Below are 12,690 nucleotides of genomic sequence, written 5' to 3'. Positions count from 1 at the left end.
CACTGTCTTGCCAGAAGTGTGCTGACATCACAGTTCAGGTGACCCCTTTGAGCTGTGACATCCCCTCCTCCAGAGTGCAGGCACACCCCTATCCACCTCCAGGACTCATGTCCAGATAACTGATTCTCATGAATCATTTCATAAATGTAATATTACTCACCAACAGTACATCTGTGAACAGTGTTTTGTCATATCTTTATTATAAGAAACACTTATAATTAATATATTCCTTACAGCGAGACATGAAGAAATCCCTGGAGAAGCTGCAAGTTGAGGATTATGAAGAAATCAATGAAAGCAGCTCAAGTGAAGCAGGTTGATGAGAGCTACATGTTGAATATTTACAATTACACTTTTAACACATTACAGGATGAATATCAGCAATGAAGCATTCTTATTGTAAAAATGAATTGCAAATTTAATACTGACAGTGAAAATACAATTACAAAGTCAAATCCAGAAATTCATCATAACTATGCATATTTTATGTATATGTATTCCATTAAAATTTAGTACAGTACAGTACAATGAAATTTGGAAGTTATCCAGCTAAGACAAGGCTCGTCACTCAGTGCTAATAATTTTTTTACCTCTGCCTATCGTAATCATGAAAAAGAGGCCTACAGAGGGAGAGAAAGAGAGAGAGAGAGGAAACTGATGCATGTAGTTCCACTATATAAGTCTGTATGTTCACCCATTCAATATGTTCAGTACCTCTATGTATAGCACTGTCACATTATATTTATGGTTAAGTGTTAAACCCCTTAATAGTGAGTGTGATTAAACTTGAGTTTGAGTGTGAGTAGGTTGGGAGGTAAGGAAAGATAGCAGAGCAATCATGTTTTTATTCAAGACATTCAAGGGTTTGTACAATGGGAAGTGTATACAGTTTGTATCTTAGTGTGTTTACTGCACAAGGAAAACTTAGGAATTAAAATATCTTTGATGTTAGAGCTTAAGGAAATGGTAGCCTTATAATGACCCCCTCATGTTCATATGCTTTAATCCTAACACATCAACAAAAGCCTTTATGAACTAGTAACCTGTTTATGACAAGCATTTAGAAGTGATTAATTAGGCAAGGTACACTTATACAACAGAAGTTCATTCTTTTCTATTTTATTAATTTTAAAATAAATTACTTAAAGAAGAAAAGTAACTAAACACATTAAATGAAATTAGCAATAAGTAATATTAGGTCATAAAATATAAAACATATTTCATACCAAAGAACCAACAGCCTGCTCCCTCCTTTTCCCTAATATTTTAATTAAATAAATGTCTAAAATCTGAGATATTAAATCGCAAATTCAAGAATTGCCCGTCCATAAAAACTTTCCCCTGATTTCTCTCTCTCTTTTTCATTTAAAAGTTTTTAAAAATTAGGAACTCTTTAAAAATTAAATTAGATAATTAACTGGACGCACACTAATGAATTAAACGCTGTACTCTGCCTTGGTAGGGCATCAATTACTCAGTTCACTAAACTTGACATTATACCTTTCTGTATTTATTCTCACAAAACTGGGATACCTAAATTATTATTAAATTCACAAATAAGCACAAAATCTGAATTAGTCATGCTGAATTCAAAGAGAGTTAGACTTGAAAATTTATAACTATGTACTTTATTGACTGCTTAATTTTCCACATATTTTTATGGCAACTTACAATGTGTATAATTTATGTGCTTATTAAATAGGGTAATATTTTTAGTAAAAAATGGATGACATATCACAGTACTGTGTAACTGTTATAGTAGAAAACTGTACTCAAACATCAAGCTTTAACTTTTTATCAGAGATAATTTATCCGTCCATTTTTATACTGTATGTCAATGTTTTGTAAATGTGAGTTTTCTGATGTTTAAGGATTTAAATGCTGACTATGATGGATGAAAAGCTACACTAAAACACAGTATATAATTTGTGATCTATAATACAACATTTGAACTTGAACACCGTTTTTGACTGTTGCACAAACCTTTTTAGTTGACTAATGATGTTTATGTTGGTTAGATTCTTGGAGATGCTATGAATCTTGAAGCAGTGGATAATACAGAATTTGTACAAGCTTTTAGTATTGGAAATTTTTCTACTTTATATTTCACATGTACAATAACTATATTCCAAAAATCTTGTTCATTTGTTATATCTCTTTAAATAATGCCTTAATTTGCATAATATTGACTTTCATAAGAAAATGAATAGAAAGTAAATTTATTTGGGTGTAGGAAATCCAGTGAGCTAATCTGAATTCAAATGCTAGACTTAATGTTTCAATTTAGGGGTTGCTCACCAAGCAAAGGAAAATACATACCATGAAAATATTGATGATAACTGAAGCCGTCCATGGAATGATCTTCAATGAAAGCTCTGCATAATTAATTTGTGAATTATGAAGCATGCAAATTTCTTGGTTTGAAGAAGATTTTATTCAGATTAGTTAATAACCCATGATAAATCAAGAGAGTTAAGCAGTATGGCTTTATTTTCATTAGGGCCTGTGTGGTTCTCACCCAAGGGCAATCCACAACTGACTAACTCAAGTACAGTATCTATGTTATTTAGCAATGGGCAGGAGGAGTTAGATTTGCTCATTTATGTATCCTACCTCTAAGGGTTAACAATGATTCTTAACCTTGTGAGCCAAACCTGTTACTGTTACATAGATCTTCAAAGAATTTTAATTTTAAATACTTCAGTATTATAAATACTTATTGGCACTGTTCACCCCTCAAGGAAGGTTCCTTGATGTTGGTGAGGGGCTCTTGATTTAGGGAATTGGATCTGTGCTCCAGTTCCCCAAATTAAGCCTGAATGCCTTCCACATCCCCCCCCCCCCAGGCGCTGTATAATCCTCTGGGTTTAGCGCTTCCCCCTTGATTATAATAATAATAATGGCACTGTTCAATTTTTTTTCCATCTGCACTGCTCACCAATGCTGGTAATGATACATAATAATTTATTCACTTTATTAATGTCAGTGAAATATTACACAAAATAAATAAATATAGGCTAAATGAAAAATGCAGTCAAGTATATTGTACAATGTACAGATAAACATGCAGTGTGGAAAGTGCAGAAGGCTCAAGAATTCTAGTAACTAGTATATTAATGGGAAGCATTAAACACACAAATGTCATACAGCCCTGGGATGGGGAGGTAGTCAGATTTGATCCAAGAAAAGTGAGGGGGAATAGTTCCCATTCTATCAAGAGCCTTTCCCATGCATCATGGTACCCCCTTTCAAAAGCCTAGAACAGTGGTTCTCAAATGGGGGTATGATAAGATGTAAGAGGTCTTGTATACCTGGAGAGGGTTTAAGGGGTCAATGCCCCCACAGCCCAGTCTGTGACCAGGCCTCATGATGGATCAGGGCCTGATCAACCAGGCTGTTACAAGCAGATACTGTATTATATTTAAAGAGAATAATATTCAGTATACTGAGGGAATGGGGAATGGGGCCATGGGTAAGAAGTGCAAGCAAAAAAGATTGGGAACCATTAGTCTAAAACTTAAAAGCTTGCTTAAGCCCCCAAATTATGGATGAATCCTACATAAAATTTTGCTAACATTTTTTTTTTTTCAACAAGTCGGGCGTCTCCCACCGAGGCAGGGTGACCCAAAAAAGAAAGAAAATCCCCAAAAAGAAAATACTTTCATCATCATTCAACACTTTCACCACACTCGCACATTATCACTGTTTTTGCAGAGGTGCTCAGAATACACAGTTTAGAAGCATACACATATAAAGATACACAACATATCCCTCCAAACTGCCAATATCCCAAACCCCTCCTTTAAAGTGCAGGCATTGTACTTCCCATTTCCAGGACTCAAGTCCGACTATATGAAAATAACCGGTTTCCCTGAATCCCTTCACTAAATATTACCCTTCTCACACTTCAACAGATCGTCAGGTCCCAAGTACCATTCGTCTCCATTCACTCCTATCTAACACGCTCACGCACGCTTGCTGGAAGTTCAAGCCCCTTGCCCACAAAACCTCCTTTACCCCCTCTCTCCAACCCTTTCGAGGACGACCCCTACCCCGCCTTCCTTCCCCTATAGATTTATATGCTTTCCATGTCATTCTACTTTGATCCATTCTCTCTAAATGACCAAACAACCTCAACAACCCCTCTTCTGCCCTCTGACTAATACTTTTATTAACTCCACACCTTTTCCTAATTTCCACAATCCGAATTTTCTGCATAATATTTACACCACACATTGCCCTTAAACAGGACATCTCCACTGCCTCCAACCGTCTCCTCGCTGCTGCATTTACCACCCAAGCTTCACACCCATATAAGAGTGTTGGTACTACTATACTTTCATACATTCCCTTCTTTGCCTCCATAGATAACGTTTTTTGACTCCACATATACCTCAACGCACCACTCACCTTTTTTCCCTCATCAATTCTATGATTAACCTCATCCTTCATAAATCCATCCGCCGACATGTCAACTCCCAAGTATCTGAAAACATTCACTTCTTCCATACTCCTCCTCCCCAATTTGATATCCAATTTTTCTTTATCTAAATCATTTGATACCCTCATCACCTTACTCTTTTCTATGTTCACTTTCAACTTTCTACCTTTACACACATTCCCAAACTCATCCACTAACCTTTGCAATTTTTCTTTAGAATCTCCCATAAGCACAGTATCATCAGCAAAAAGTAACTGTGTCAATTGCTATTATTATCACATATTATTATTATGCTGTTATTACTGCTACTATTGCTACCATCACTGCTGCTGTGTGAAGAAAAAGTTCAATAGATAGGAGAAGCGAGGGAGTATATAGTAACAATAGTTTGATTGCTGGCTATTTGTTAAGGTAGGGTAAGTCTAGCTCCCGCTATCCCCCCCCCCTTTTTCCCCCCACCCCGAAAGCGATAGTTTGATTGCCAGCTGCTTGTTAAGGTAGGGTCAGTCTAGCTCCCACTATCCCTTCCCCTCCCTTCCCCCCCCCCGGAAGGTGACGTGTGGGTCTCCGGCCAAACATTAATCACTCGACTCGCAGCTCCCAGCACTACTGTAAGTACATGCCTGCTCATATTCTAGTGGACTTATTGGTTGAAAGCTTCACTTTTGACCAATAATAAACTTAGTCCTTTCAGTCTTGCTCTATGTTAAATGTCTTAATAATCACCACGTCTTTTAGGTATTGTACTTATCATGGAGAGTGATTTCTTAAGCAGTGGGTAACCTGTCTCTTTCCAGCTTGGAATGACAGAATGGGTCACCTGCCAACCAACGAGTAGAATTGAAGGAGACGGACTAACGTCCTGAGACGTCCCATGTTTTATCTACTTACCTGTGCACATGTATGAAGTTGCAGGACGTAACCCCTCATCATTGCAGCGGTAAAGAACCTGCTTTCCTGTCATCTGGATAGATTATTTACGGCTATAGACTCTGAAGAACGAGCCGGTGGGTTGTCACCAACACCTGCAAGTCCCCCCCCACATCATCAGCAACAGCTACGATTTCAACAACACGCAGTGTCACCAACACCAGACACCCAAGTTTTATATATATTAGCGTTGAATTCAGATATCATTTATATTTTTCATTTTTCATTTTCTTTAATATAGGATCAATATTTCATATTTAAGTGTTTTATATTTTATATTTTCTAAATAATAAAGTGTTTATGTTTGTCAATTTTTGTTCTTTTTCTATGCATTAATTTTCCTGAGGAGGAGCCAGCCTTAGTAATACTGACTGAAGTTGTTACAGGGCTGAGTAAGCCTTCACAAGTGGCGACCTTGCCAGGATCAACTCGACTGAATCAAGATTCAACTCCATCTCGAATCTACCAGTGGAACTTCAACGCCGCATACACCAGACGGTTACCACCAGCCATGAGTAATCATTCTCTATGGTAGGACTACAGTACAGGTATTTAAAAGATTTGGTGATTGTTATAGTCTCAATTTATTGTAAGTCAAGTCAGGTAGGATATTATAGTTAATTCTACCACCTTTTTTCGAGCTTGAAACACTTTGGAGGATTAGACTCTAGGGACCCGAGATTTTCCAGTGACAATTTGTTTCATTGAGCTCTTTATTATATCAAGGGAACTGTCGTAGGACACTCTTGATTTATTGGTGAGAAGATTGGATGGTCAAGGGACCCTGTTCTACTTACTGTTTGCTCGGAGCCGGCATAGAACCCTTCGTTTTCATTAATACATATTGTTTAATTGAAGCAGGGATCTAGCCCTCTGGTTTATTTACAGTTTGAGTGGAGCAGGAATTGAACCCTCCGTTTTTTTATACCCGTTTCATTTTCCCCTGGTAGTTTAAGTTATTCTTGCAAATATGGAGGAATACCAGTTTTGGATGAATGCTGGAAGTTAGGAATCACAGGGAAAAATTTAGAATCTTTCATTAGTGCTAAAATCCAGGAAAGAATTGAAAAGGAGAGAGAGAGAATCGAAAGAGAAGAGGAAAAGGAGAGATTGAGAATCGAAAGAGAAGACAAAAAAGAGCATGATAGACTTGATCGTGAGGAGAGAGCTAAAGTACGTGAGGAACAAGTTAAATTAAGAGAACTTGAGGAAAGAGCAAAGGATAGAGAACGTGAGGAAAGAGCTAGAGAACGTGAGGAAATAGCTAGAGAACATGAGTTGAGAGAGAGAGAAAAGGATCGCGAGCTCGAAAAAGCTCGCCTTGAATTAGAGAATAAAAAGTTAACTTTCTCACAACAGCAATTAGAGGAAGGAGTAATGGAACAACGTGCAGCTAGTACACATATTCCAACACCTAATTTACCTCCCTTCACAGAGGGGGAAGACATAACTTCATACATTATCAGGTTTGAAAATACCGCTACCCTCTGTGAATGGCCTGCTGACACCTGGGCTATCAGGTTAGGAATGTTATTTTCTGGTACAGCTTTGAATATCTATGCAACTTTGTCGCAGGATATCATATGTAATTATAACCTACTGAAGAAGGCAATCCTTAAAGCATATCAAAAAACCACAAATTCTTACAGGAAAGATTTCAGGTATGGCACCTTACAGCCTGGCCAAAACTTTCAGCAGTTACAAGTAACACTTTCGTTTGTTCGACTTTTGGATAGAGAGTTCAGGAATTGATCACAGTTATGAATCTCTTAGAGACTTCATGGTTGCTGACCAGTTCCTGACAGCTCTTCCCCACCAGATAAGAACATTCATTAGAAAATGTAACCTGATTAAAGCTGATGAAGTTGCTGGGGCTGCTGACCTGTATGCTGAGGCTCACAATTCCTATAAAGACCTAAAGGGATCAATCCCCAAGGGCAATGGTTCACCTGAACCAAAGATTAAGAAGCCTACAGTAGAAAAAAAGTCACCAGCTATTATACCAACATGTCATTGGTGTGGTAGTATCGGACATAAACGTCCAGATTGTCCTTCCAAGAAAATAGAGAAAGTTGGAAGATGTTTTGTTGACAGTAATGACGAAGCACCCTTCTGCTCAGCAGTAGTTAATGGTATAAAAGTCTTAGACATATTATGTGACACTGGATGTACGTGCATCGTAATTTCGGACAAACTGTTCCCTTACTTTAAAACCTCTCGTGTATCCTCTATTCTTTCAGATTACTTGGGTCGTGAAAATACTTTCCCTACAATATGTTGTTACTTGAAAACTAAATGGTTCACCGGTTGGACTAATGCGGTACTAGCCCCAATTACTTGTTCTATAATAGTGGGTAACATTAAAGGTGCCGTTCTTCCTTCAGAGGCGGATTTTTCGTCACCACCCGTGGATCTAAGTTTTCCAGCTCCTCTTCCTTGCAAGTTTAAGCCCCTTAACAATTCTGCACCGGAAGCTGCATTGTCTCGTACTGTTCATTTGGGGGTGGAAACAGATGATACTGCTCTCGATAGTGAGGTAGCAGGATCACCTGTCCACTCGTCGGGTGAAAGTAAGGGTATTGCCTCCGGCACTCTCAATGTCTTGACTAGGGCTCAGACCATAACCCCGGCTTCTCCTACCTCCTCTTCTCCCACCGTAAGTCCTTTTTTTTTCCCAGATTTTATGTCCAAGGATGACTTTGTCAATATACAGCGCAATTGCCCTTCACTTCGGGATTGTCATAATCAAGCTTTTAACAACAAAGTTATCCATGGGAGATACGTATCTCATAAGTTTGAGTATATTAATGGTATCTTATATAAATCTGTATTTAAATCCCATTCTTCAGTGATAGATTATTCCCTCCTTGTTGTTCCTAAACCATGTCGAGAGACTGTTCTTCAAATGGCTCATGATTTGCCAGTGACCAAACACTTGGCCCATCGTAAGACATGGCATAAACTCAAGCACACTTATTTTTGGCCAAGCATGTACTCTCAGGTTACAAAGAAGTACAGTTCTTGCAATAGGTGTCAGGTGCTTACTGCACAAAATACACACACTCCTAGTTCCTGTATATTTATTAAATCTAAAACTTCCCTCCTGCAGAAATGTGATACTCCACCATAGAAAAGGAATGTTTGGCCCTTGTGTGGGGTATCTCCAAGCTTAAATTTTATCTACTGGGAAAAGAATTCATTTTAGAAACGGATCACAAACCTTTGATATACCTAGAAACTTTTAAGGGAACCAACAGTCGCCTCTTGAGGTGGACATTGGCACTCCAAGCTTTTAATTTCCATATTGTGTATATCAATGGTTCATCCAATTATTTCTCTGACTGGTTAAGTCATGACAGTCAGTAGAAGATTTGTTGTCTTACGCGACTTCCACGTGTTAGAACTTTTTCCTCGCCTATTCTTCTTATACTCCTTGACTATAAGTCTTGGGTATGGGGGAGTGTGAGGGAAAAGTTCAATAGATAGGAGTAGCAAGGGAGTATATAGTAACAATAGTTTGATTGCCGGCTACTTGTTAAGGTAGGGTCAGTCTAGCTCCCGCTATCCCTTCCCCTCCCTCCTCCCCCCCCCCCCCGAAAGGTGACGTGTGGGGCTCCGGCCAAACAGTAATCACTCGACTCGCAGCTCCCAGCACTACTGTAAGTACATGCCTGCTCATATTCTAGTGAACTTATTGGTTGAAAGCTTCACTTTTGACCAATAATAAACTTAGTCCCTTCAGGCTTGCTCTATGTTAAATGTCTTAATAATCACCACGTCTTTTAGGTATTGTACTTATCATGGAGAGTGATTTCTTAAGCAGTGGGTAACCTGTCTCTTTCCAGCTTGGAATGACAGAATGGGTCACCTGCCAACCAACGAGTAGAATTGAAGGAGACGGACTAACGTCCTGAGACGTCCCATGTTTTATCTACTTACCTGTGCACATGTATGAAGTTGCAGGACGTACCCCTCATCATTGCAGCGGTAAAGAACCTGCTTTCCTGTCATCTGGATAGATTATTTACGGCTATAGACTCTGAAGAACGAGCCAGTGGGTTGTCACCAACACCTGCGACCCCCCCCCCAACATCATCAGCAACGGCTACGATTTCAACAACACGCAGTGTCACCAACACTAGACACCCAAGTTTTATATATATTAGCGTTGAATTCAGATATTTATATTTTTCATTTTCTTTAATATAGGATCAATATTTCATATTTAAGTGTTTTATATTTTATATTTTCTAAATAATAAAGTGTTTATGTTTGTCAATTTTTGTTCTTTTTCTATGCATTAATTTTCCTGAGGAGAAGCCAGCCTTAGTAATACTGACTGAAGTTGTTACAGGGCTGAGTAAGCCTTCACATGTTGTTACCACTGCTGTTGCTCCCATTACTATTTCTGTTACCACTGCTGTTACTCCCATTACTATTGCTATTACCACTGCTGTAACTCCTATTACTATTGTTGTTACCACTTCTGTTGCTCCCAATACTATTGTTGTTACCACTGTTGTTGCTCCCATTACTATTGCTATTACCACTGCTGTTGCTCTCATTACTTTGCTGTTACTACTGCTGTTGCTCCCATTACTATTGCTATTACCACTGCTGTTGCTCTCATTACTTTGCTGTTACCACTGCTGTTGCTCCCATTACTATTACTGTTACCACTGCTGTTGCTCCCATTACTTTGCTGTTACCACTGCTGTTGCTCTCATTACTATTGCTGTTACCACTGCTGTTAATAATATAAAATAATATAATAATATTATAATTTCTTTATGTCTGCAAGTACATGTACAAAGTATACAGGTCTAGCTGACATCAATGACATACATACTACTATACAGTTTTGTCCCAGGATGCAACCCACACCAGCCGACTAACTCCCAGGTACCCATTTTACTGTAGCTCAAATGCTGAGAATGCTTGTTCATAGGCTTCCCATTTTTCCCCCAAACTCTTCAAGCAGTCTTGAAAAACATCATCGCAGTCTACGTTACTGCGTTGGCAAGTAGCCCTGCACCTGTTACGCGTTCTGTTCAGATGCCCTTTGTATGCCGCCACTGATCGTTTTAATTTTGGTAACACTGAACCAGACTCTCCTGAACTCCCATCTGCCATTGTCGAAGTTTAATGAGGAGTGTGACACTAATTGTACTTTACCCAGTCCACCCCACAGCACGTCACGGTGTTAGGTAAGAATGAACGAGGCTCAAGGCTTCTCAACAAGCTTAACAATTCCCTTTGTTATATTGACTCTACTGTGACTTAAAATGTACACTGTTAGCTCTCAAATCCCAATCAAAATGTGTATCGATGTGAAAGCTTAACCTAGCAATTTCCTGTACAATGCCAGCAAATAATAACAGGACTTAACCTAGTCTCAGGTACAATTTACAAATCTCACATTAACATGAATCAAATACAATGAAAATCACACAATAAAAAGTGCAGTATACAAATTAAAATCACTTGGTTAACACAAATAAATTCAACAATTCAACTTGTGAAACAGTAAATAAATAATGTGTGTAAACAGCTTGACCTAGCTTACTCAGTCTAGCATGGATGGTTGGATAAGGTAAATCCTAACCTAACTAGCATGCTATAGCTTAATTTAACCTAGCTTTAGAAATCCCTGTAAATAATAACTAGGTTAAATCTGTCCTAGCTACTATAACTGTTGTAAATATTGTACAAGCCTAGCCTAACTGTGGCTACCTTGCAAATCCACTGTAAGTAATTAACACACAAGTCTCCTACTCTGGATTACTTGTAATCACTGTAAATAATTAAATTCACAAGCTTCTCTAGCCTACCTGGCCTGCCTGTAAATTACTGCAAATAACAACTTCTGTGTATAGTCAGCTTGGCCTAGCCTCAGTGTAACTTTTGGCCTAGGTGTGCTAACTTAACCTAACTCTGTTAAACTGGTTCCTAACTGTGGCCTAGCTATGATAGATTAACCTAGCTATTCCACATCACGGTTTCGAAGGACCACTTTTGTGAAAATTTGTCTGGACTGCCTCCAAGTGAGTCGCCTACCCTGGCAAGCTCTGTTGACACCGAGCTCTGAGGTCGGTACCTCAGCCTCACAAGTTTATCTGGAGTTTATCTGGAGAGAGTTCCGGGGGTCAACGCCCCCGCGGCCCGGTCTGTGACCAGGCCTCCTTAGGTCAGTGTCCCAGGATGCGACCCACACCAGTCGACTAACACCCAGGTACCCATTTTACTGATGGGGAACATAGACAACAGGTGGAAAGAAACACGTCCAATGTTTCTACTCTGGCTGGGAATCGAACCCAGGCCCTCACCGTGTGAAGCGAGAGCGTTAACCACCAGGCCACCAGAGTGGCTTATAGGACAGATTTTCACAAATGATTGATGTTGCAAGAAACTTGCCTGCATGCACGTATAAAGGACTAACTTACTTGGTGTTGCAGCATATATCCTGATCTTCAACTTCCCTAAGCTTAGCCTTAGCCCCTTTGGACTTCCCCTCAGAAACCACGTGCAACCGGGAGCCTTAATTCCTGCAATATTCAATCGTTATTAGTGACCTGCCTGCACCTCAGAAATTCCTATATCCAAGAGGGAGTGCATCCCCTAGTATAACTATGCAGGCACCGACACTAGCTTCCAGACTGACAAGAGACGCTGCTACTTACTGGGCATGCACTGCCTGCTGCACAAAGGGCCTACAGATCAACTCACTCACAATTTTCCCCAGACACTGGCCAGAAATCTACGAGATAAAGTGGAGGTCTTGTCTTACTGTATGGGCCTGACGGAGGTCATCTACGGTACATCGAGGGCCTCTACCAGATTTCCCCAGGTCTCGAATGTGAAGACACGTAGGGGGCGCCGTCTGCTGATCACGGCACGTCTTGTCCAGTTGGTGTCTGTCTTAAGAACGAGCTGGTCTCTCTTCCAGACCCTCGTCTCTTCATTCAAACTAGGGCTGAACATCAAAATGGTATACAATACCGACAGGTTGTTAGGTAAGACACATATGCAACAGTTAGACAACTTTATTCCGAAACGTTTCGCCTACACTGTGTAGGCGAAACGTTTCGGAATAAAGTTGTCTAACTGTTGCATGTGTGTCTTACCTAACAAACTAGGGCTGCCAGTTCTCCCTAGCTAACTTAACCTAGTGTTTTCCTACATAATCGGCCTATTACTACCAATGTTAAGGTCTTAGGTCTACATTATTATTATCTACAGTTGCCTTAATAAACCTAATATTAATATACTAACAGTAAAACTACCTACTCCTTCCCTGAAGGGTAAATCTATAAATTAAA

At 39.4% G+C, this 12,690-nt stretch overlaps 1 protein-coding gene and 1 long non-coding RNA gene across 9 annotated transcripts in view; one reads left to right on the top strand and one right to left on the bottom strand.

Annotated features, from left to right (window-relative positions):
- Positions 1–1,958, top strand: part of Fam92 (CBY1 interacting BAR domain containing protein Fam92) — a 24,747-nt gene extending 22,789 nt beyond the window's left edge. For all 8 annotated transcript variants that reach the window (XM_070094458.1, XM_070094459.1, XM_070094462.1 and 5 more), the window contains one exon: positions 237–1,958. In XM_070094458.1, coding sequence (XP_069950559.1) covers positions 237–320 — 84 coding nt within the window. In that variant the 3' untranslated portion in view covers positions 321–1,958. The remainder of the gene's footprint in view (positions 1–236) is intronic.
- LOC138854018 (uncharacterized) overlaps positions 1–12,690 on the bottom strand; it is a 16,780-nt gene extending 4,090 nt beyond the window's left edge. The window contains exon 1 of the long non-coding RNA XR_011393199.1: positions 12,159–12,690. This is a non-coding gene — a long non-coding RNA (uncharacterized lncRNA). The remainder of the gene's footprint in view (positions 1–12,158) is intronic.

This window comes from Cherax quadricarinatus, chromosome 46 (assembly GCF_038502225.1).
Source record: "Cherax quadricarinatus isolate ZL_2023a chromosome 46, ASM3850222v1, whole genome shotgun sequence".
NCBI lineage: Eukaryota > Metazoa > Arthropoda > Malacostraca > Decapoda > Parastacidae > Cherax > Cherax quadricarinatus.
This window is presented reverse-complemented; position numbering and strand designations above follow the sequence as displayed.